The 23,496-nt window shown below is 49.7% G+C and overlaps 10 protein-coding genes across 10 annotated transcripts; 5 read left to right on the forward strand and 5 right to left on the reverse strand.

Moving 5' to 3' along the window:
• Nucleotides 1-43: 43 nt before the first annotated feature.
• Triagg1_4501 (uncharacterized protein) lies at nt 44-1,711 on the forward strand (the record flags this gene model as incomplete). The annotated part of the gene is made up of 4 exons (XM_062898912.1): nt 44-86; nt 176-1,017; nt 1,080-1,267; nt 1,324-1,711. The coding sequence occupies 4 exons, from the start codon at nt 44-46 to the stop codon at nt 1,709-1,711; spliced, it is 1,461 nt and encodes a 486-aa protein (XP_062756518.1).
• A 402-nt stretch (nt 1,712-2,113) lies between these two features.
• Triagg1_4502 (uncharacterized protein) lies at nt 2,114-2,428 on the reverse strand (the record flags this gene model as incomplete). Its single annotated transcript, XM_062898913.1, has 1 exon — nt 2,114-2,428. The coding sequence occupies one exon, from the start codon at nt 2,426-2,428 to the stop codon at nt 2,114-2,116; it is 315 nt and encodes a 104-aa protein (XP_062756519.1).
• A 1,254-nt stretch (nt 2,429-3,682) lies between these two features.
• On the reverse strand, nt 3,683-4,838 carry Triagg1_4503 (uncharacterized protein; the record flags this gene model as incomplete). Its single annotated transcript, XM_062898914.1, has 3 exons — nt 3,683-3,861; nt 3,937-4,273; nt 4,542-4,838. 3 exons carry the CDS (start codon nt 4,836-4,838, stop codon nt 3,683-3,685), a joined length of 813 nt encoding a protein of 270 aa, XP_062756520.1.
• A 994-nt stretch (nt 4,839-5,832) lies between these two features.
• Nucleotides 5,833-10,552, reverse strand: Triagg1_4504 (uncharacterized protein; the record flags this gene model as incomplete). Its single annotated transcript, XM_062898915.1, has 4 exons — nt 5,833-6,428; nt 6,529-6,682; nt 6,752-8,377; nt 8,438-10,552. 4 exons carry the CDS (start codon nt 10,550-10,552, stop codon nt 5,833-5,835), a joined length of 4,491 nt encoding a protein of 1,496 aa, XP_062756521.1.
• Nucleotides 10,553-11,338: 786 nt separating this feature from the next.
• Nucleotides 11,339-13,042, forward strand: Triagg1_4505 (uncharacterized protein; the record flags this gene model as incomplete). Its single annotated transcript, XM_062898916.1, has 1 exon — nt 11,339-13,042. One exon carries the CDS (start codon nt 11,339-11,341, stop codon nt 13,040-13,042), a length of 1,704 nt encoding a protein of 567 aa, XP_062756522.1.
• Nucleotides 13,043-14,739: 1,697 nt separating this feature from the next.
• Triagg1_4506 (uncharacterized protein) lies at nt 14,740-16,091 on the forward strand (the record flags this gene model as incomplete). Its single annotated transcript, XM_062898917.1, has 3 exons — nt 14,740-15,289; nt 15,356-15,448; nt 15,538-16,091. 3 exons carry the CDS (start codon nt 14,740-14,742, stop codon nt 16,089-16,091), a joined length of 1,197 nt encoding a protein of 398 aa, XP_062756523.1.
• Nucleotides 16,092-16,671: 580 nt separating this feature from the next.
• Nucleotides 16,672-17,481, forward strand: Triagg1_4507 (uncharacterized protein; the record flags this gene model as incomplete). The annotated part of the gene is made up of 1 exon (XM_062898918.1): nt 16,672-17,481. One exon carries the CDS (start codon nt 16,672-16,674, stop codon nt 17,479-17,481), a length of 810 nt encoding a protein of 269 aa, XP_062756524.1.
• Nucleotides 17,482-17,808: 327 nt separating this feature from the next.
• On the reverse strand, nt 17,809-18,354 carry Triagg1_4508 (uncharacterized protein; the record flags this gene model as incomplete). The annotated part of the gene is made up of 3 exons (XM_062898919.1): nt 17,809-17,886; nt 17,957-18,165; nt 18,234-18,354. The coding sequence occupies 3 exons, from the start codon at nt 18,352-18,354 to the stop codon at nt 17,809-17,811; spliced, it is 408 nt and encodes a 135-aa protein (XP_062756525.1).
• A 1,231-nt stretch (nt 18,355-19,585) lies between these two features.
• Nucleotides 19,586-21,520, reverse strand: Triagg1_4509 (uncharacterized protein; the record flags this gene model as incomplete). Its single annotated transcript, XM_062898921.1, has 2 exons — nt 19,586-20,866; nt 20,918-21,520. The coding sequence occupies 2 exons, from the start codon at nt 21,518-21,520 to the stop codon at nt 19,586-19,588; spliced, it is 1,884 nt and encodes a 627-aa protein (XP_062756526.1).
• A 704-nt stretch (nt 21,521-22,224) lies between these two features.
• Nucleotides 22,225-22,762, forward strand: Triagg1_4510 (transcriptional regulator family: Helix-turn-helix; the record flags this gene model as incomplete). The annotated part of the gene is made up of 2 exons (XM_062898922.1): nt 22,225-22,389; nt 22,460-22,762. The coding sequence occupies 2 exons, from the start codon at nt 22,225-22,227 to the stop codon at nt 22,760-22,762; spliced, it is 468 nt and encodes a 155-aa protein (XP_062756527.1).
• Nucleotides 22,763-23,496: the final 734 nt, after the last annotated feature.

Here is a 23,496-nt window from a genome sequence, read left to right on the forward strand (position 1 = left end):
ACGCTGCGGGCAGAGACCAAATCTCCCTGGCATCAACATCAAAATGCTCTTCAGAAACCTCTGGCGCGCCGCGCTGGCGACAGCTGGTGAGTGTTTCCCCTGCTTGGTTCTACATTCTACATCGCCATTATCCCTTTGATTCAACTCAGATTTATCCCGGTCAAATTACTGACAGGCATCTCGTCTCTCGTCGCACAAGCAGCCTTTGCAGCGTCCGCCCTCGCTGATGATGCCAACAACCCCACCGGCCAGTCGACCTTCATCTCTCCCGATGGCTCCCTCGCCTTCGCCTTCACCGTTCCCGACAACGGCAACACGGACATCTACTTCAGCCTCCGCGTCTCTACGAAGCGCTCCTGGGGCGCCATCGGCCTCGGCAGCGACGACATGCCTGGCGCCCTGTTCCTCATCCTCTATCGCAGCAAGAATAATCACGACAACGTCACCTTCTCCCCTCGTCTGGCGTACGGCAACTACGAGCCTAAGTACTATCCCGACCTCAAGTTTGACGTCCTCGACGGCACCGGCGTTCAGGATGACTTCATGACCTTCAATGCCGTCTGCCACGAGCACTGCCGAAGCTGGCCAGCCGGCGGCACTTCCAAGGGCTACATCGATGTGTCGTCTCCCAACCAACAGGCCATTTACGCCCTGGGAGGCAAAGAGAGCTTCAGCGACGACGAGGTGGATGCGAACCTCAAGATGCACAGCGAACACGGCACATTTACCATCGATATGAAGAGAACGCAGGGCCGAGCCGATTTGCCCGTCCTCACCAAGGACTCCGTGGCTGAAGGCACGACGCTAAACAGCAGTTCTACGGGCAATTTCGACTGGAAGGCTGCTGCGCACGCCGCCTTCATGGTCTTTAGCTTCATGCTCCTGATTCCCATTGGCACAATCCTCATTAGAATCGAGAAGTTGGCCAAGTTTCACAAGTTCAACCAGACGTTTGCCCTCTGTCTTGTCCTTGCGGGCTTTGCCTTTGGAATCCTGACGAGCTTCAACTATCAACGGGTATGTATACGCCATCCCCTCGAGATGCATCAAGCATGACTAACGGTGGCCCGGGTTTCTAGTCCCGCGGATTCCATTCCCTACACCAAGTCCTTGGTTTCATCGTCATCCTCCTCTTGTTCGTTCAATTGGCCGCCGGCATTCTACATCATCTCAAATGGCGAAAGACAAAGCAACCCACTACGTTTGGCAAGGTTCATCTGTGGAATGGAAGAATCGTCATGATTCTTGGTGCAGCCAACGGCTACATGTAAGCTCCAGCCTTCTCCCTATACCTCGCCGTTTGCTTACCTCTCATCTTTTTAGCGGGTTCGGTTTTGCTCTGGATCGCAAATACGCTCTCATCGTCCTCGGAATCGTCTTCTTCTTGGTGTTGTGCACCTTGGGATACCTCATCTGGGGAGCCAAGCGTCAGATACCTCGCCGTCAGCAGGGCCCCTCTGGCTTTGAGGGCCTCAACCACAGCTACCAGCAGCAGCACCCCGAGCCATGGCGAAATACCAGCTACTCGGCAACCGTTACAGCTGCGCCAGCGTATCCCCACGATCCTCCTCCGGGATACGAAGCCCCATCAGCGCAGATTGGCCTCCAAAGTACCACATCATGGAAGCGCAACACTGTTGGTGGAAGGGACAGCTATGAAGACGAGCCTCTGAACCTGGGCTCAAGCCAGAAACCAAGAGAATTTACCTGAGTATGCAATTTTTGGACTGCAATTATGGCGTTGGGGGAACATGGAACTGTGCAATGGAATATTAATGAAATAGGATATGACATTGCTTTTAATAATGCTAATGAGGGAGTTGTTGGGTTACCAAGTCGCTCAACGGTGCTTCTTAGTGAAAGTGACAGATCTATAATACATAATAAAGAAAATTTATCCAATATTCAAAATTATAGACATTTGCTAAAGAGATAAGAATGCGATTCGATGCCTGGTCTGCATTGTATAGAAAGCGGTACGTGTAGCCAATACGCAACGCCAGATGAACTCTTCTCATGAAGGCACCACAATGTCGAACTCAGCAAGCATCAATTAAAACATCCAAGCACCTCAGTTACTCAGTTGTCAGCTCCTCTCATGGTACTTCTTCCCTCAACTGTGTGACTGTCCGGGTAAGAAATCACTGACACGGAGCACAGTTCCGCGAGGAATGCTAATGCCCACGTCGTGTGGAAGTCGATCCTCGTACTCTTTCAGATCCTGGTCATTGTTCAGTACATCTGGAGATTGGTTCAGAGCGTAGCCTAGGTAGATGACCGTGCCGGGAACCTCGACTCCCTGGAGTGTCTGGGGTATCTCTTCGCTGATGACGGCGTTGCCATCGTTGTCGTGTGTAGTTATAACACGCCGTATAGGCGGTAAGCCGGTCTGAGCGGGTGCAGAAGCCGATTCATATGTAGAACTCATTGTAGAGGAATTAGGAGAGTTGTCCTTGAACACACGCGGTGAATTGCAAAAGTCCAGCATCTTTATCCTCTGGGGTAAGTGGTGTATTTATACAGCTTACTTCTCGTCACAGAGTCCCTATAAGAAGTCAATAAATGTAGTCATCATGGTACCTCATATGGGTTAGACTGATAGAGTAATCTCGTGCGTATTCAAGGTTGATGCTAGCTAGCAGCTAGCCGTGATATTGATCTCACAACATATCCCCTCGCTAAATAATTCACCTTATGCGAGCGAAGCGAGCATGTAAGATCAACACCATAGAGTTCTTACCAGCTCAATGATAGGCCTAGCAAAGACTTATAGGTAAACAGAGGAGACTGAGTCCAGCTTGACGCAAAGACTAAAGAATGGAACCCGTCGCCCATCAGAATATCCCTTTATGATACGCTAGGACAGATTGAACAGGCTCCAAAGTCGAAGAAGAAAGATTTCGCCCGAGGGAGTTCGGAGTGGATTTAAATATGTTTCATAAGTTTGCCTTATTCCCGTAGCACCTCGAGAATGACATCTCCATACCAGGTTGTGTGCTGCAGGCAAGATCGAGCTCAGGAGATCGATCGATAGCTCACCACATATAAGCAGCAAGCGGTTCGATCAGAGCCACCCATCTCTCCAGTAAGACGGTTTGCCCAAGAACTGGCAGAAGATTTATTTGATCAACACATTGACAATCTCACCATAAGCTGGACCACTCCGCCCGTTGTTGACAATATAGTCTGTGGCCGTTGACGAAATTATTTCCAAGTGTTGCAAGGATGGAAGGACAAGACGTCAGGTAGTATTTTCTTCAGCGCCTTGAGATGACTATATCTCTGCTGGCGTTTAATTATTTTCATATTACATATACATTATCTATTATGCCTACTTATCAACTCCATCTAATATACCTACCTACCATCTTTTGCTGTACATACCATGTTCACTGTCTACTATTCTGCCCACCTTACAGTTGACAAGGTCTTTTGTCCTCTGTGGCACGAACAATGAGTCACTGTTACAGCATCATTCTTCTGTGACCACTTACACGGCGGCATCCCCAGCATTATTCCATTCATGTGCCTTCTAATTGTGCACTAACTCTAATTCTACTAAAATTGAAATACCATTGACACATTTCCAACATATACCTGGTACCGATACTATCACCTTCTTGTGGTATTATATGAACCAACACCACTAGGCTCAATGACTGACAGAGCCGCACACATCTGCTCATCTACCTCTGCGGCCCTCAGAGGAAAAGCTCGATACAGTCTCGCCATCATACATCCTGTTTCCAAACTCCTTGCCCCAAGGGTCCTTGTCCGCCACTTGCTTGTTAGGCGGCCCAATCGGACCCCAAACAAATTGAGCGACGCGGCTCTTTGTTGCTTGAGATGGGTTGCATGTGTCTATAGAATATCCAAAGTTAGCATTCATCATACCAAAGCAATACCAGCATTATACGAGATATCCTCATAACGTACCAAGCTTGCTCTTGTCCGGCACGGTTTTACCCAAAGATTTAGGATTCTGCCACGCAAACTCATTGCGAGAAGAAGAATCCGTAGGCGAAGTCTCCGCGTCAGAAGTGTCGCGAGACTTCCACAAGTTCAACTCCTCTTGCTGCTTCCTATACCAAGCAGGGAGACCTTGGAAGAGGCCTAGTGCCTTCTGCGAGGCCTCGTCCAGGGGCATTTCGTGTTTAAACTTGCATCCCGTCTGGGTAAAGGCACATCTTCCCTCGTGGATCCACATATCGCAGTATACTTTGTTCTTCTTCGCAGTCGACGGGCTAGTGGCGACGATACGGTCGATTTGGTTCTAGAATAGTTCCACATGAGCTTCCCAAACAGCTTACAAGCATAGGTATAGTCGGGATGGGGGGGCCATGATCGACGTTGAAGAAAACAGGAGAGAATGATCTGCAACTCACCTGGACGAGATCCGAGGGATGTCGAGGCCCATGGATTTGGCACGCCTGGGAGCTTCAGCTTTCTCTCCTCTCTCTCCTTTCACCTGCTGGCAGTGTCTCGCTCTCCTGTCTTTCTCTTACAACCCAAAAAAAGAAGAAGAAGAAAAGCTTGCTTACTTTGACTGTGACAGTCTGGCTCATATCCGCCATCCCCTTCGGCGGAACGCCTCTCAACGGCGGCAAAACCACCATCCCTCGCCGCTCAGGCTCCCTCGGCGGGATCTCGTTCAACGCCGGCAGCATATCGGCCGGCACAAGCCTCGTCAACTCGCCGTTGCCCCGATTCAAGTAGTACGCATACCCGTCGTTCACAGCGCCAGGCCCGGCCCCGGCCGCAGGTGCTTGTGCTTGTGCGATCCCTCTTCTCTCGGCTTGGCCCATTCCCACAGGGACATGAGCTGCATTCATCTTCATTGACGGAGGCGACCGTGGAAACACGTTTCCGTCCGGACAAAGAACCCGCCAATTGTTTGAAGAAAGCCCCCGTGATGGAACTGCCGCTGCTCCGGCCGTGCCGAAGCTCACCTGGTGTTGCTGATGTGGGATGGGATAGGCCACCAGCTGCTGTCCAACTTCGTCTCTACCGCTTTGCCCAAAGCCATGGATGAAATAGCCACTGAGAGAATGGTGTTGGCGGTGATTCAGCCCCATCTGCCTTTCCATGGCAGCTTCAGCAGAGCAATCCCGAAGGCGAGGCGTGATTGCTGGCGTCTCCGGAGACCATGGCACGCAAGATAAACCTCCTGGCCTCGAGTTCAACCCAAGAGGACGATCCATCTCATGGGAAATGGACTGCAAATGGTGGCAAATTGGATCAACCGCAAAGGTAACGAGTATAGACAAATCAGGATATAATAAACAAAGGTCAAGCAGGTATAAAGTAAAAGAGCAGTGCTGTTTGTAAAGGAGAAGGTGGATGTTTGCAAAGAGGAAACAAATCGGGTTCAATGTCAATAGTCGGATAAAACTGTCTCACATCAAGTTGCTGCCTTACCGGCCCAAGACATATATCATCGCGCATAGCCCGTTTGTCTCTTACCCCTGTTAAACCTCGAGTCGTCGCTCGGCTAGTTGCAGGGAATTCACCGCATCTGCTGGCATTTGCCACGCTTGCCGTGCAGAATCAAAGTATCGGCCGTTTGATGGATTTTATCATGATTTTTTCCTATTTTCTTTTCTTGTCTCTAACTATTGCGTGGCCGCCCATCCTGTGACAAAGCTGAGCAATTGTCTCTTTCTATCTGTATGTTAAAAAGCTAAAAAGCCATGAATTTATTGTAAAAGCCTCCTCATTGTTGTTTTCAAGAGCCCAAAAAAAGTCATCAAGTCATATCATGTTCCCTTGGCCCACTGTTGATCGATAGATTCAAAAGGGGGGGCGATGAAAAAAGGAAGAGAAAAAAAAAACTCAACTCTGCCGAGTCCCGTTTTGCATGCGCACTTGGCCTAACTTGTGGTACAGAGCGACCATGTGTCGCTGCTTGATTGATGCTGGCTTTTCAGAACGGTGAACCACGTCCAGCGCTACGCGGACCTGTGCTTCGGTGTTAAGAAGAGCGAGATACTCGAACCCGGTTGGTGGTGCTTGGGCGGGTAGGCCGGGCTGAGGTTGCGGTTGCGGTTGCGGTTGGGGAGTGGCTGTAGGCGGTTGTCGGCCGCCATACTGGAGATATTGCTGGTAATGTTGGAAAGTTTGCTGGCGTCTAACGGTATCAAAGCCCTTCTTATACACCAGTGCAGGGGTGGTTGGGTTTTGTGCTGCTCGTGGTTTTGTTTGAGAGCTGTCATTAGTGTATACAGCTTTGGCGTCGGGGGTGGTTATTGATTTTCGAGGTCTGCCCCTCTTACGGGGGGCGTCTGCGGTCCATGCCGGTTGTGATGCAATCGGAGGCGGAAGAGTTTGTCGTCGCCTTGAGTCAGATTGTTGCTCTCTGGGGAAGGCAAGGCCTTGTCGCTGTTTAGCTCCGCCGTCTCGCATCGATAAAATCTCGGCTTCGGTCACGGCTAAAGCTCTTTGTCAGTTTTACAGTTTTTCATCGGTTTTCTGAGAGGGTTCGCTAGAGAGAGGTTTGTTTCCGTGTGAACAGATATCATGATATCTTACCATTTGTCGAGGGGTTCATGTCGTCGTCGGTTTTGTCGTCGTCAGATTCAGGCATGTTTGTCCCGTCAAAGTCGTCAGAGGAATCCGAAGACTCGCCAGCGACATCACCAACTACTGCAAGATTCTCTGTGCCCTTTGCTCCGTAGTTGACAGCCTAAGAGCGAAATTGTTAGTGTTTGGTTCCCATCGACCAAACTCTCATATCAAGGGCAGCTCAACATACCATGCGACGTCTCGCACCACGTCCAAGAACTTCTTTGTTGGCCTCTTCTTCTCGCCGGGCTTCCTCCTCTCTTTGGGCAAGGATCTGGTCCCATACACTAGAGTTTATGGGCTCTGGAGCCTGATCTTCTTCAAGTTCCTTATTTTCCTCAAACCCAAGCTTATCATTCGCCCATACTCGGGCATAGGTAAACTGGCTTTCGGCAGAGTTGTCTTCATTTGCCGCGGTCTGCTCCATCTGAGAGCGATCCAAGAGCTTGTCGACAGACGCAGAATCATAGTGAATTGCTGTCTTTTCGTAATCTTCGTCAAACAAGGCTTGGGCACCGTGTTTCAAGATCGATTCCAAGTCGGCACCTTCAAGCTCCTCGTCGTCCATGCTTTCGATGAGTGCGTGATCCAGGGCCATTTTCTTGCGGCCAATTTCCATGATTCGTTCCTCTACCGAGTCCTTGGTCATGAGCTGAAAGCATAAGACTTTATTCTTTTGGCCAATGCGGTGGGCGCGAGACAGCGCCTGAATATCCTGGTGAGGATTGAAATCGGGGTCCATGATTATGACAGTGTCTGCGGTCGCAAGATTGATGCCAACACCACCGGCTCTCGTTGACAAGAGAAAGGCAAAAAGCTCGGAACCGGGCTCGTTGAAGGCGTCGATGCGTCGTTGCTTCTCCAAACTAGATATCGATCCATCCAGACGACGGTATCCATAACCGACTCCATTGAGAAAGTCTTCGATAATGTCAAGCTGTTGCAGAAACTGGCTGAATATGAGCACACGGTGACCTCGCTCCTTCAACTTGGGCAGCATAATTTCCAATAATAGAAGCTTAGCAGATGCCTCTACTAAGTTGCGATGGAGAACCACGGGATCATGGTGGCGCTCTTCAATTGCTTCAGAATACATAAAGGGGTGGCATAAGCATTTGCGCAGCTGCATGAGGATATTGTTCAAGCTGCCACGGTCTTTTGCGTTCATTTTACTATTTGCAAACACGGCCCGAATAAGCTGCGGATTCTTTGCCATGATGCTCTTTGCTAGCTTCTCCTGAATAACGGTCATGGTAACGGGGAGAATAATCTGCGCCATGGGAGGAAGAAATTTAAGGACGCCGAGCTTTGTTCTTCGTAAAAAATACGGCCGAATTTTCTCGTGTAGCTTGGGAAGATTGTCTTTGTCCAAAACGGCATATTCTTCGTCCAACTTCTCTGCGTTTTGCTTCTCATCTATGAACTGCAAGAGGTTGAAAAGTTCTCTCTTGTTGTTTTGCAGTGGCGTACCAGTTAGCAATAGTCGAAAGGGTATCTTCATGGACCTCAGGGCATTGTAGAGAATGTTTTGGTCATTCTTCAGCCGCTGACCCTCGTCAACAACCAATCCCTTCCAATTGACGGACTTGAAAAGAGAAGATGTCCGCGGATCTTGTGCCGAGTCATACGACATGATGACGACTTGAGCTTTAAGGTCTGCGGCCCCATCCGGAAATAGCTCATATCTGTAGGCGAAATCCTGGGGCTCTTTGCCTCCATGATAAGCAACAACTCTGATACCCGGTGCCCACTGTTTGAATTCTCGACGCCAGTTGGCGCAAGTAGCATTTGGCACCACGATGAGGAAAGGCCAGCACTTTTGGACAGTTAGAAATGGTTTGGATGATAGCAAAAAGTTGCACAGAAATTGACTTACCTTGGGCATGTCTTGCACTAGGGAGGTTACAACACCGACGACCTGAACTGTTTTGCCCAACCCCATTTCGTCTGCTAGAACGACACTTCGACTTTGGTGATAATTTTGTAAGAGCCAGTTGAGACCCTCTATTTGGTAGCCCATGAGCTTCCCTCGCGTAAGGCCAGCAGGCTGCGTGTCTACTTCTGCAAATCGAGTAGACTTGTACAGCTTGATGCGTTCTCGCATCTTGTTCTGAGAGTCGTTTTGGAAGTGCTTGCCTTCGATGTATTCGCGGTATGCTTCTACAAAGGCCTTGTAGAGTCGAGGTTTATCGGCAGTAGGAGGAGAGTCCCATACAACGTCATCGTACCCGAGGCCGTGAAATTTGACCAATATTTTCTTGACCCGAGAGATATTGGCAAGATCCTCTGCTTTTGTTTTTCCCAAACTGTCGAAGCCATCTAGTTTAACGTTAAAAATAATGTCGGGGGTGATGAATTCGTCTGGAATCGCCTCTTCACTGGTGAGTTTTAGAAGATCCTGCTCGAGTACTCGTTTTGCAAAAGAGGATCGCATATTGCCAGCACTGACACCAAACACCCAAGCTCCGGGCGCCCAAGAGCAGTGAGCAAATGAAGTGTCTTGCCATTTGATGAGGTATTCTCTTTCATCTTCGTTGATATCTCCGTAAGCTGGAAGGGGATTCTGCGGGACCACGGGTCGCCATGCCACCAGCCGATGAATCTTGCTTCTAGTAGAACTGCAATCATTACACCGCCAGTCGACTGAGTAATCCTTGAGGCGCTCGGACTTGACGTCCGTTCCAATAGCGTCATTGCCCATGGATGGTAGGTGCTCCTGATGCCATCCACGGTGACAAGTGGTACAACGGAAAAGAACATTGTCGGCGTTGTTGATGAGTTCAGGTAACACTGGGGTGATGGGATCGACACCGCCATTCTCCTCGCGCATTTTTTCTTCCTGTCGGGCAGTCTTCTTTCGAGAGAAGGCAGCGCAGGATCGGCCGTCTCTCTTGCACTCCTGGCAGGCGCTGTGTCTTGGTGCGCTGCTATCTTTCTTTGAGTAGGTATTGAGGCAGAATCTACATTGCAGCACAAAATTTTCTTCTCCAATTTTGGTAACCATATGCTCTCGATTGCTTCGATACCCAATGCAGTTCTTGTGATAAGTTAAGCAACACCCTTGGCAATGAAGCAGCTGGCCGCGCTGCTTTGAGCCGCCACAAGTATGGCATGACTGCATATGTACGGATCCAAAGTCGGAGTCGGCAGAGATCGGTTGGAAAACTTCCCTGACGGAAATGATCTTTGGTGTAGATGCCTTCTCCTCTACCACGTAGAACGAATCGTCGTCCATGAAGGCATCGTCTTCCATACTCATCTGGTTTCTGGTGGCTCTTGTGGACCGTCGAGGTTGTTCAAACTCAATATCAGAACCTCCCGAACCATTGAGAGTCAATCTGGCTTTGTTTTCTTTTTGCTTTCTCAATCGGCGAGACCGTTGCACAGCTCTGCTAGGGCGGCCCTTCTTCAATGCGAGGTCGGACACAACAGGCATAAATGTGTCTTCGTCTTCTGAGGATTGGCGAGAATCCAGCGCAAGTTCGTCCATATCTTGATCCTTATAGCTGGTATTGAACGACATGCTGGTGAGCCTCAGTTGTGTGGATGTTCGCTTTCGGAGGTTCCGCCTTGGCTGATCGGTGTCCGTCAACTCGTCTTCATCTTCCCCAGTGAATTCGACGTCGGACTGGGGCGGGGTTGAATCAGAAAGATCCGTCACGTGTTCGACAACATTGCTATATATCCTCGAGTATTCGCTCTGTTTCTCAACAGAGAGCTCTGGGATCGCCACTTCGAATTGCATCGCTGCTGGAAGCTGCAGCATGTCGACCTCCAGCACGTCGTCTTCCAGCACGTCGTCTTCCAGCATGTCGTCCTCCAGTATGCCGTCCTCCAGTATGCCGTCCTCCAGCATGCCATCCTCAACCATGCCGTCCTCAATCATGTCGTCCTCAACCATGCCGTCCTCTAGCATGCCGTCCTCTAGCATGCCGTCCTCCACCATGTCGTCCTCCAGCAAATCGATGTCGGTATCCATCTCAGGCGTCATTCTGAATTGAATTCACCTGCAGACATTTGGACGCGACGCCGCACATGCCTGACCTCAACAGTCGTCTGGGAACGCGTTGAAAATATGTGAGTTGCTAGTTGTAGGAATAGAAAGTGAGGGAATCGGCAGTTAAGTGGCACTAGCAATTGATTACTAAGCAGACTTACTATTTTGAGCTAGGAAGATTTAAAAAAATTATTTCCATAATTAAAAGACTTAGTAGAGTTAAAACAATTAGTTGAAAATAAAGTTTTATTTTACTTTTTATTAAACTTAAACCACCTACTATATCTACATTATTGTTTATTTAATTTTATAATTTCAGAGGGTTATTCTTAGTTCCAAGAGTGCTACAAATGTGCCTCGATCATTAAACTATGGCGTAAATGGAAAATAATACAGCTTTGAATCTAATTATAGTCTTTTTTAAAAAAAAAAACCAGTTTTATGAAATTTAAAAATGAAAAATAAGTATTATGATTTTATTAAGAAATACATTAACTGAAGCCTATAGTTGGGAATTTAATAATAATTATATTGATTTTCAAACTAGTTTTAATCAAATTGAGTTATACTAATGAAATACTACTAGGCTTAGTTTAGTCTAATATACAACAAGGACAATCAGGCTCACCGCCTTTGAGAAGCCCCTGTAACCGCCCGCAGCGCATGGCAGAAAAAATAAATTAGGACATAAAGGTGCATCAAAGTCAAAGCCCGACTTGCAGAGCTGGTATAAGAGAGAATCCAGAATGAGCATTACCCAATTGCTCTTCATCACCAAGAATGATATCTCTCGGAAAGCTGAGAGCTAACGGCTTATCCCGCCAACTTTTCAACAGCGTGCATGAGAATGGCGTTTATCCATTGCAGATAAGTCGGCCTGCGACGCTCTCTGCCATCCACAGAGGAGTGCGACGATCTGAGAGAGTCCAGTTCGGAGATCAATACAGAGATCGGGGCTCCTCAGATAGGGGCAGAAGCGATGGGCTGACTAGAAGGGCGCTCGACGGCGCTGCATCTCCTCGGCAACAGCAAAAGCTACGCAAGAAACTTGGTCGGAAGGCGGCTGAGGAAGAGGACGAGGAGTCTGGAAAAGAGACCAGACGCAAGCGCTTCCTCAACCCAGAGTCCGACTATGGGAAGAAGAGTCTAGTGTACCAGCTTAAACATGGAGCATTCAAAGACCAGGCCGCCGCCCTCGTACAGGAGCCCGTACGTCCACTACCATATCAAAGACTAGAAACCAGCCCTCGGCGCAGAACGGAACCTTCTCGGTATGCGTCAGAGCGCTCGGAAAGGCTCCCATATTCTGATAGGCGTTCTGATAGACGCTCAGTTGGGCGTTCAACAGGGCGTCCATCTGATCGCCCTCGCCCCTTTGATCGCAGAGATGACTTCGATATGGACGTGGAAACGCCGCAGCCTCGCGAGAGGAGGAATCAGATGATGGCCATGAATATCAAATACACAACCGCCGCGTCGCAGTTTCTCTATGGCAAGTCTGTTGTAAAAGCAGCCCTGGAGCAAGGAAGACGGAAGCTATACAAACTCTTCATCTACGGAGGCGAGAATCGAAAGGACTCCAAGGATAACGCTGTCATCACGAGATTGGCGGAGAGACGAGGGGTTCCGATTACCATTATTCCAAATGAGGACCAGAGATTAATGGACAAGATGAGTATGGGCCGGCCACACAATGGATTCGTTCTAGAAACATCCCCCCTACCTCGACTGCCTGTGAAATCCCTAGGGAGGCTCGAGGAAACGTTGGGAAAGCTAGGCTTTCATGTCGAGTTGGATCATCAGTCAAAAGAGGAAGAAGATATCAACGGGCAAGATGCATTTATCCCGCGGAAAAACAACAACGCACCAAAGCCCTTTGTTCTACTGCTCAATGAGATCCTGGATCCAGGCAACCTGGGAGGCATCCTTCGAACGGCGAGTTATCTCGGTGTCGATGCAGTGGGCATCACAAATCGCAGCTCATCGACCCTCACTCCGGTTGTGCTCAAATCCGCGGCTGGTGCTGTGGAGGAAATCACAATCTTCAGCGTTGATTCGCCCGTCAGCTTCATAGAAGAATCTCGAAAAGCTGGATGGAAGACATATGCCGCCGTTGCCCCGCCAGACCCCAAACTTGCTCAGAGGCACGGAGACAAGTTCATCTCAACCGCTACTGTGGAGTCGGAACAGCCGCTGGCGAGTCATCCCACGATATTAGTTCTGGGAAATGAAGGTCATGGCCTATCCAAGCCGATCAAGGTAGCGGCCGATTACGAGCTATCAGTGCCGTACTTTGTTCAAAACAGCTGCGTGGACAGCTTGAACGTCAGTGTTGCTGCTGGCTTGCTGTGTCATGCCTTTGTGAGAGCCCCAGCTATTGTAAAGTCGACGGCAGCAAAAAGCGAGAAGGAAGAGACTTTAGCGGAAACCGCATCGGGTACCGAGAAGAATGAAAATCAAGACGAGAAAGATGCTCTTTTTTAACAAAACATTCTGGCAAGCATAATGATGGTTTATGACAGATATGTATGTATGTAGTTGTATATAGCATTCGGTCGAGGTGTAAGATTATGTACGAATACCTAGGAATGGATGGGAGCCATGCATCCCCACAGCCAATCATCATGACGGTAAAGAAAAGCACCGCTCCCAGCAAGGGCATGTGCATTTCATTCACTCATCTATTTTGTGAATTTTATTTCATTCTCGTAGTTAATCCTCATATTATTACAGTCAATGTCAAGTTGTAGCTATTGATAGGGCTGACTTGTGAACCTCGTATGCGGTTTAGCTGCGATCGCCCACCCAAGCTAGGCCGAGGGCCTGAATTTGAAGTGAAGTCAAAAACAGGTGGAACTGGACACAGGGGTTACACGCAGACATGGATGATTTTTGATGTTTGATTCACTTCTCAACGTTACTCTATCGGTGAACGATGCATGTCCCATCACCATTATGCGTAGTATGCATAATATCGTACAAGCTCCCGCACACTATCCATATCATGACCGTGGTGAGAAATTTGAAGAGCGTCGAGGATGTTTCTGGCGGTTACTTCTGTTTAGAATTAGTTTTTTGTAATTTAAAAGAACACAGAATGAATACTTGCCATCAATTTGAGAGATGTCTGCCACAGTTTGTGGAAAATTAATGATCTCATAGCCAGTTCTTGTATCGACTAAACTGAGAAGTCTTGTTGCCGGAGATTTGCAGATGCGATACCCGAGCATCATTTGCGGCTACTCGATTGTTATTCGCAGTAGCTCGAGCTTCAGCTGCGTCTAAACGCATGGCAATATCGCGCAGTTGCGCACTCATGCCCATTAGAACAGTTGTAATCCGCGGAATATCATCTGGAGTATGCCCAGGAGAACGTGCGTTGCCGTTAATGTGGTTCACCATCTTGAATAAGAACTGAACTGAAGTCAAAAGGTTCTGGGGTTTCAAGATGTAAACAACTTTCCATGAAAGGACTGAGCGTGAAAGAAAAAGAAATAAAGAGAAAAAAAAAGCGTAGGCGAGAAAAACATATGGACGATGATAAAAAGTTTAAAAATGGTAAAAGTTTAAAGAAGAGGAAAGAGTTTGGGAGATCACCTATCAGTGACGCAGAGTTAAATCGCTAGACACTATAGTGCATAAATACTAACCTAAAATCTCCCCAGCAAAGCTTTATAAAGAACTATATATTTTATATAGTAAAATAAGAGGGAAAGGGGGTAAATTTACTTATATTTAATAGCTTAAGGACTAGATAATTTAAGGTTAATTGCTGGATATATGTAATCCGTCTGAAGCAGAGCTGGGGGTTGCCAGTTGGGGGGGTTGCAAAAAGGCGGGAGGTGTGTATGTACAAGCACAAGAGGGCCCCGATGAGTAATGCGTTAATGTTTTAATCTAAAGGATGGATTATTATGGATTGGATGGCCACCAGCTTGTTTGTATTAATTAAAACTCATGTGCTTCTGCTAGCATCGCCAATCCACGGGTGAGGTGACTTGCATGCATTGCTAGCTTGTTTTGGGAGGCAGCTAGGGGGGGAGTCTCAGCTCTTCGTACATATTCTTTTTGGCTTTGTTTTTCAGCCGCGACTCATCGACGTTGTTTGCTCATACAATTGGCGCTGCGAGCTGTCGAGATCCTCAACGGCGCTGACCGCCACCGCAATGACCTTGGACAAAATGCTTCTCCTACCTGCGGCTCTCCTCGCTCTGGTATCTGAAGTGGCGGCAGACCAACCGCTGGCCACGGCGATCAAGAAGCAGCTGCCAAATCCAAACGAAAAGCTGTTTCCCGACCACCTCGCTTTCGAACCCCTCCAACGATTGACCCCCATCGAGGCGACGAACTTCTGGCTCGACGGCTACGACGATGAAGACGCCCCCAGCAACTCCACGAAACGCTACCGCCCTGCATTCTCGAATCACTTGCACGATTCAGAAGAGAATCTGCTGCGTCGCGCTGCAGATGTGCTAGCCATTCTCCAGAACCGAGCAGGGTGCCCCTCCGGGATGGAGAGCTGTTCAGACATTGGCGCGCCTAACAAGTGCTGCCCAGACGGAACATACTGCACCGATGTGTCGGATTCGGCTGCTGGGCAGGTTGCCTGCTGCCCTACCGGGGCCACATGCGGAGGAGGAGTCGGCAACTGTCCAGGAGATGCCGTGAGCTGCCCAGCGGATCTTGGCGGCGGCTGTTGTATCGCAGGATATGTCTGCGAGGGGATTGGATGTGAGTGAAGAATACCTAATCAGCGTTGATCCATTGAGAGTGCAAGGCTGACGATGGCACGTACAGGCGTTCTGAGTGCTTCAGCCACTGGACTTCCGTCCTCGACAACTCCGCCGCCTCAAAGCACCACCAGCCAGACACACACAACTGCCGCTTCAGGTAAGCATCAGCCGTGAGAGTGATCCTCATTGCCACTGAGACCTCAATCCCTTCTTCAACCACACAGAGACTGACAATAACTGCCATAGGCTCGGGCTCTGGGACCGCAACGGGAGCAGCGCCATGGAGGCCCACGGATGCCACATCCAGCTCGTCTTCCTCCTCAACCACTTCAGCTTCTCGCTTGACTACATCTCCACCGGGCGAGACCCAGACTGGCTGCCCAACCGGCTTCTACGGCTGCCTCGCCACTCACGGAGGCGGTTGCTGCCGCACCGACCGCGATTGCCAGACGCTCTCCTGCCCGGCGCCATCTTCAACCATCATCTCTCATGGCGTCACCGTCGTTGTCCCGGCAAACGACGTGCCGACCTCAACTGCATCGGACGAGTGCGCGAGCGGCTGGTTTCTCTGCGGAAAGGACGCGGGATCGGTGGCTGGATGCTGTCCCAGCGGATACAAATGCGGCACCGCGAGCTGCTTTACTTCCTCGGCCTCGGAGACCAATTCTCTACAGAAGCAACAACCAGAACCGGAGGCGCCAAACAAGAACGCAGCTGCCGGATCGATCCCTCGCAACAATTGGCTTGCTCTGGGTGGCATTGCGGGAAGCCTCTTTCTTATCTTTGGTAGTATCTTATAATGACGAATGATGGGGACATGTGTTGCATACACGGGATTTCTTCTTTGCTTTGTCTTTTCATCAGGATTTACGAACCCAGTATTTGATGGCATAATGGATGCATGACTGTTTATATACCTTCCTACTTTATAGATGCACAAAAGATTCATATCAATCAATGCCAATGCCAATACGGGCATAGAGGCTAAATTCTTCCCTGAGTAGGTAGGAGCTTACATGGGCCAAGCATGAGCCATTGACGGCTGCTTCCTACCTCGACTGGCAACTCCCTTGATCACAATCTACTCTCCATCGTATGACCAAACTTTGGAAGGATGTAGTCGCCAAACTGCCTCACTCCAAGAGGGAAGAACGGCCACTAAGCGATATTCTCAGAGCTGGAAAGAGAGAACCAATCTTGCCTATATCTTCTCCTCTCCCCAGGTTCCAACTTACTCTCCTCCATCTCTCGGCTTCTTCATCCATCCCAGTATTGCTCGCTCTGCTCTCTTGTTTTGATACAGTTTCTCTTTTTCTTGGAGCCACAGCATCATACATATCCATCATAGACTCACAGCTTCTACCGTCAGACATATTCACTATGAAGTACAACACTGCCACCCTTTTCGCTGCTGCTGCAGTCCTGGTGTCCATCACCTCTGCATCTACATCCGCCTCGGCTGAGTGCGATCACTTCATGGCTGGAGAGTCTGGAGAGCCCGGCATTTGCCCCATGCGCCCAGTCACTCCACTGCAGGAGCCCGAGGACCAAGATCCTGAGGACCTGCCCCCTTGTGTTGAAGTTATCATCAGGGACAATGAATGCCGCTTTTCGCCCGTCATAACTGGCCCGAGCCTTTCAGACGTTTCGGATGCTTACCTCGAGGCAGCTGATGAATGCAACTGCACCGGGACCTCGTTCGCCCATTGGCTCAACTGCCAGAGCTGCATCCTCGAATCAGGCCTTGCTGAGGACGACGTCAACCAGATTTGGCTCCGGATCTTGACGGGGGCAAAGTCGCTTCTGTGCGGCTCGGACGAGCCTGATGACGACTTTCGACCGGCTCCAACGACTCCCGCGCCCATCTTCTCTCCCATTCGCCCCACGGATTTTCCCAACTTTCCCCCCATCACGGATGCCCCCTTGGACGCCAATCAGGCTGTAACTCAAATGTCTTGTGGTGAAGAGTTCAGCAAACAACAAGACATCAGCATCACCACCGTCACCGATATCACACCCACAGCTTCTCCCACCAATCAATCTTTTGCAGCTACAACCTTGGCAACTCCGACTATCGCAATGGTGCCCCCTGGGTTCAACACCATCGAAACGACCAATGGAGCCTCCTCACTCGGAAAACCTGCGCTGGCTTTGGTGATTGTTGGCAGTCTTGTTCTTGCAATGCTGTGATGAGATGGGGCACACGGTGTGTTGAGATGGTGGAATAGGGTATAGGGATGGTGATGGGATGGGTTTCGAGAGCGCCATGATGCTCAGCACCGTAGGATAGTACGCAGAGTATAATTAATATACCTACGGTTTCGTTACAGTCACATAGTATCAGTAACAGGGTGAATCGTACCTGATCACAGCATGCCGTTGAAATTTTTGGTGACGTGATGAGCACAAACAAAAGGGATCTCTTGGGGGGAAATCATTTTGGCTTTATTCTTCGTGGCCTATGGCCTAGTTGTAATTTTACATCATCATCCTCCTCCTCCTCTCTGTGAGGGTCGTTTATGGCATGAACTCATGGGGGTGGGCGAGCTTCTCCTGGCAGAAGGGCAGCTTGCCAGCGGTCCAGATCTCGTGTTCCTATTGGTTTGTACAGTGTTAGACGCACGTATTCTAGGGACATTTCGGGTCGAAGGGTGAATCAACTAACAGGCTTCAGGGTCTTCTTGATCTCGGTATCGAGGGAGCCGCCCTTGAGGGCAATGATCTCGGGAGCACCATCGGGGTCGTGGGCGATGGGAGAGCCGCACTCGGAGCAGAAGAGTCGGTGGACGGCGTTTCCAGAGGCGGCGGTGCCAGTCCACTTCTTGATGGGACCGTTGATGGTGAGAGAGGCCTTGGGGACGACGACGACGAGAGCTGTCAAAGTGAATTAGCATTCCACATGATGAATTGAGCAATTGTGCGGTGCTGGAGCATGTGCATACAGTAGGTAGAGCCGGATTGGCGCTGGCAGTCGTCACAGTGGTCGTAGCCGGTGATGATGGGGGCGTCGACGTCGGCCGTGTAGGTGACGGCCTTGCAGAGGCAGTGTCCGGTGAGAGGCATGGTGAACCGGGAGCTGTGTAGTCTCGGTTTCTATAGAAGCACAAGAGAAGAGATTGTTAGAGAGTTGTTGATTCAGGACGAGAAGATGCAGGTAAATTCGCCAGGATGAAGACAGCTCCTTATAGTAAAGACAGCTCTCTGTCTGCTGGACTTCATGCATGGGCTGGCGGGGTAGCAAACAGCGACACCCGGCGGTTGGAGCGAACGTACCGGATAGGATTTCAGCTTTTGGCGGGGTCAAATGAGGCGCGGCGGCGGCGATGACGTGGGATGCAAGTGGTGGAGCTGGAGCTGGTTGTTGAGCCGGTTGAAGCTTAGTTGGTTGATAGGATTGGAGATGCACTTTCGAAGAGAGAATCGCCGGCCTTTATATCTTCGATTCAAACGCTGTTATCGTGGGATATGGCTCTCGGACGATCGGACGAAGATACTTGATGACCTCATCCTCGGGAAGACGCCAGACGGGCCGGCCAGATCCATTCCGCTGTCGTTCAAAAGTCACGGGCTTCGATGGGAGTTTGCGTGCAATGCTACTAGAGCATCACGGCAATCCATATGGAGCTGCCTGCGTTGCTCTGTAAGAGACGCTATTCCCTGTTGACCCTGGCTGCAAGTAATCGGAGCCGCTGGTCTCGCCAAACGATTGGCTCTGGCTATTTGGAATGAGCTGTTTAGGGTGATAAAAGTGGCTCTGTGCTAACGGACCGGCAAACATCTCAAATAGCAGAATTTGGAATGAGCTGCAGGACGGGACCTTGGTCCGATAAGATGGAGGCTCCGTTGCCCGTGTTGAGAAGTGAATGCTACCGTGTCGCTGGAGTTTCGGCAACTCGTGGTTCAGCATGGTGACACCCACGGCGTTTCGGAAATCCAGAAACTCAAATCATTTTGCGGGACTGGGCCTTGATCCTTGTTGATAAACGTCAGTCTCGCCAGTCTCCCTGTTGCATGAGGAACTTTCTGCTTGGGAGAAAAATACCACATCGTACTTATCTATAGAGATATGTCCGTCATCAAAAAGGGAGGTGCTGTTTGTGTACCTACTAGGTAGGTAGGCATCAGCATTTGGAAATGGCGCACAGCTAGCCCGTTCCACGATGGCGGTTAAAGAGTCCTTATAAAGGCGGCATGTAAGCGTTCGGCACAGTTGATCTTTTGCATAGTCCCTGCATCTAAATCCTTTGTATGCAACGCTAAGCGCACCCAAAGTAATCAACGGCATCCATTGGCATCAGTATGGTGTTGCTGACCCAAAGGATAGCAACCACCAGGCGACGCCAAAGACGCCCGATAGCAGTAAAGCGTCGATAATCGCGGGTATCCCAAAGAAAACCCGGTCGGCCACAAACATTCGAGCAAGCAGTGATCGATATGAGGCTCTTGTTTCTTGGCTAGAATATTGCAGCACGAATGCATCCATGGGGGATATGCGAAAGCCTCGAACGTCCTCTGGAGTCGTCGTGGGTCCGACTGAACCTGCCCAAGTCATCGGGCGCTTAATCCTTGCCGGCCGACGTCGCAGCCGCTGAATTGTCTTGAAATACAGATAATCCGTAAAGCTTGGCACATGCAACGGCGGCAACTGTTTCTTTAGAAAGATTTTGGGCAGCGTTTCAGGCTGGTCAACCCAGATGGTGCAGCTTTCCGCAAGTTCGCAGAATATAGCCTCAAAGTCGTGCGCATAATGAACAAACCGAGAGTAAAAGACTGGTGTAAGGATTTTGATCTTCAAACACTCTGTTTGCTCCGGATGAACGGCTGCTCCTGGAGAGATGAACGTTTCCTCGCTGCTCTCTTGAAGGCCACTTGGAACGTAGGTCACATTCAGTGGATTTGTTGACTGCTCGACAAGAAATCGTAGATATTGGCGGAAGATAAGTTCCACCTTCGTTTCAGTATCATTTGCGCGCCTCCCAAGAGTATCTTTTAATGGCTCCGGCCGGTACCAGATATGTAGCTGGTGGTAAAAGAACAATAATGCCGCTTGTCTGACCATTTTGGGAAATGTCAAAAATCCCACCCAAAACCACGTCAAAACAAATTTTGCCTGTTCCAATGGCCCCATTTGTGAAATGTCAAGGGCCCTGCCTTTAGAGCATAATCGAACAGCCAGTTTAGGCTGGCCCTTGGACGAGACGAGATCAAGAGCTATGTCGATGCCGCTGAAGCCCTCCATGTTACCTGCAAAAGGATCTCTGGTCAGCAAGGAATAAGACCCTTTGCGAGAATTGAAGGGAGACATGTGGAAATCTTTTTTCCACGAAGCATTTATCCAGGCGGGTGTTGGTTGAGAAATGTTATGTGAAGTAATCCGCGTGGCATCGTCCATGGTATCACGCATCACCAGGTATGGCCGTCTCTCGCCAAAGATGTTATTCATCTCGACAACAACAGCAGACAGGATCCTGTCAAAAGAGTACAGATACCAAAAAGAGACTGGGTTGAATTGATATCCGAGAAACTTTGGTGCGGTAACAAGGAAAGCGTGTGGATAGTCTGCCGGATTCGCATCCTGTGACAATCAGCATATGTTCGCTCATGAGGTTTCATGGCGCAGTCAGACCTGAGATCTGAGGTAAGTATCAAGTTTGGCGCGAAGTCCAAGCTTGTTATTGCCTCTTTCTAGATAATCAGCTGCATCAACGCGAAACCAGCCTCTCGCCCGCCAAATCTTAGACAGCCAGGATGTAGAGGCATCGTGATCATCCACAGATATCATTCCATTAACATTTCCTCTGTAGCCGATCGGTATCCCCACAGTCAGGTAGGGATAAGAAAAGGCATGCTCCTTGGGGTGCTCTCGACTATGCGTTACGCGACATGGTATCAAATAGGTGGAGGGGGTGTTGCGCTGAGTCTCGTCAACACGTCTCCATTTCCAAATAGCGTATCTAAAGAGCTGAAGGCCAATTGAGACAATCGCAGTCAATACCACGCTGCCAAGATTCAGCCTAGAGCGTGCCAGCTCGTAGAAGATAGGTATGAGTGAGCAGCGCAGGTTCCAAGCAAGACATATCACGATGATGACAACATCGGACTGACGATGTGTCACACGGTACCAAAAGAAGGCAAAGAGTAGCACAAGCAACGAGAAACCGCCCCTGTCGATCCAGTCTGCGACCAAGACCACGGAGCTGAATGGCGAGTCATCGGACAATCCGTCCATGAGACTCGTGGGTTACACGCAGGCACTCGGTATGAATGCTCTGCGCTGAGACGGAAACGACTGCGGTCGCACAAGTTCACGTCATGGTGCACAGTGGAAAAGGAAAAGAAGAAGAAAAAGATGAAGAAAAAGCTACGATGACATGAGAGATTTGCTCGAGGCCACGACAGAAATTCCCCTCAGAATCCAGGCAATTAATGGACCATCAAGGTGCTTCATCTCCTCAATCTCACAGGTTCCTTCTATCGGTACCTCAGTACCTCAATGCCTGTAAACCGACGAATAGCCATTCTTAGTCATCCGAGCGGCGGAGATATTGCGGCATGCCGTCATCCAGGCGCGCTGAGCCAATCAATTGCCTTATCTAAGCTGGGGAACTCTAGCACATTCCATGGCAAGGGCGGCGATGCAGCGCCCCACGGAAGCGCCGTGCACTAAATCTGGCTTGCCGATTGAGTCAGATTGCCAGCTTTTGTCCAATTCTTACTTATTCACACCCTTTGCTCAAAGGACGTATCAGTATATAGCCAGCAGCTGCGCAGGACCAACTTCCATCTTTCAAACTCTTCCCTCAATTCTCTCCACCGTTTCAACCGAATCTTTCAGCGCCCGACGCTACAAAAACCGCTTCAACTCATTTCCACGCGACAATCTCGAGCATCACGACCCTTCTGACCGCTTCGCCACATCACATCACATACATCATGTCTAACCAGGACTGGGATTCTGCCACCAAGATTGGAAGCCGCGTTCGCGGTCCCGGTGCTTCGGACCGCGAAACCGTCATCCGAGGAAAGAGTGCGTTGAACGCTGCTCAGAGAGCTGGTGCTGCCATTAGCACAGAGAAGAAGTACGCTGGCGCCAATACGGTATGTCAAACACCATCAAAATCCCATGCCAATCACCAATGAGTGGAAACCTGACAGCGAATTCGTTTAGGCCAGCGGTACTGAGGGTCAGCGTCTCACCAAGGTCGACCGCTCTGACGACATCATCAAGCCCAAGACTGTTGGAAAGGAAGTCGGAAAGGCCATTGAGCAGGGCCGACAGAAGTTCGAGCCTACCATGACCCAGGCTGCTCTGGGTAAGCAGATCGGAGAGACGGCCGCAACTGTCGCCGCTTACGAGCGTGGCACTGCTACACCCGACCAGACAATTCTCTCCAAGATGGAGCGAGTGCTCAACATCAAGCTGAGGGGTGCCAACATTGGTGCTCCCCGCTTGGGCCCCAAGAAGAAATAAATAACGAAGCAAAATTGGTCATTGGGTTTTGGAGCATAAAGAAAGAGGCAGGAAACAAGTAATTTGCAATTGGACAAGGGCGACGAACTGCGTGGCTCTCGCCTGATGATGATCGTCGTGGTTGCGCAAGGGATGCGCTTCTGGCGATGAAAAAGGGAGTACAAAGCCGTTTCGATAGATGGGGGTATGGCGGTATTCCTGCACGTATAGCAGAGAAACGGGATTGTTTCGGTCCGGTTTACGCAGGGTTTATGGCGTTTTACGTGGTATGAACAAGAAATAGAATTCAGAATGTGGACAAACGCCAGTTTGCCTGCTTGCTCACTTTTGCTTCACTTTTGCTTCCCGTCACTTGACACTGAACCGTAAACATTTCTTGGCGTGTGCTCCAGTGAATGTGTGTTCAACTCGGCCGTGCAATGCGCAATTCAAACCATTTCTCCCCATCAATTTACGCATCCCCTACTTCTATTTCGATTCGAGTGCATCTATTTCGAGTACACAAAGTACGGCATGGCGGCAGACGACGTCGACGGCGATCAAAGATCTCATCACACGGACGAAAGCATCATAAATCGGAAAAGGGAATTGAAGGGCGTATCCAGCTGCTTCTCATCCAACATCGGCCAACGGATCTCACCCACCCATCTCCCAAGCATCCCCAACAAGTCAAAGAATGACGGCCGCTCCGTCAAGTCCATCGTAGCTTGGCTCGAATCAGCATCAGCCAACTC

The sequence above is a fragment of the Trichoderma aggressivum genome (assembly GCF_033847375.1).
Source record: "Trichoderma aggressivum f. europaeum strain CBS 100526 chromosome Unknown scaffold_014, whole genome shotgun sequence".
Lineage (NCBI taxonomy): Eukaryota > Fungi > Ascomycota > Sordariomycetes > Hypocreales > Hypocreaceae > Trichoderma > Trichoderma aggressivum.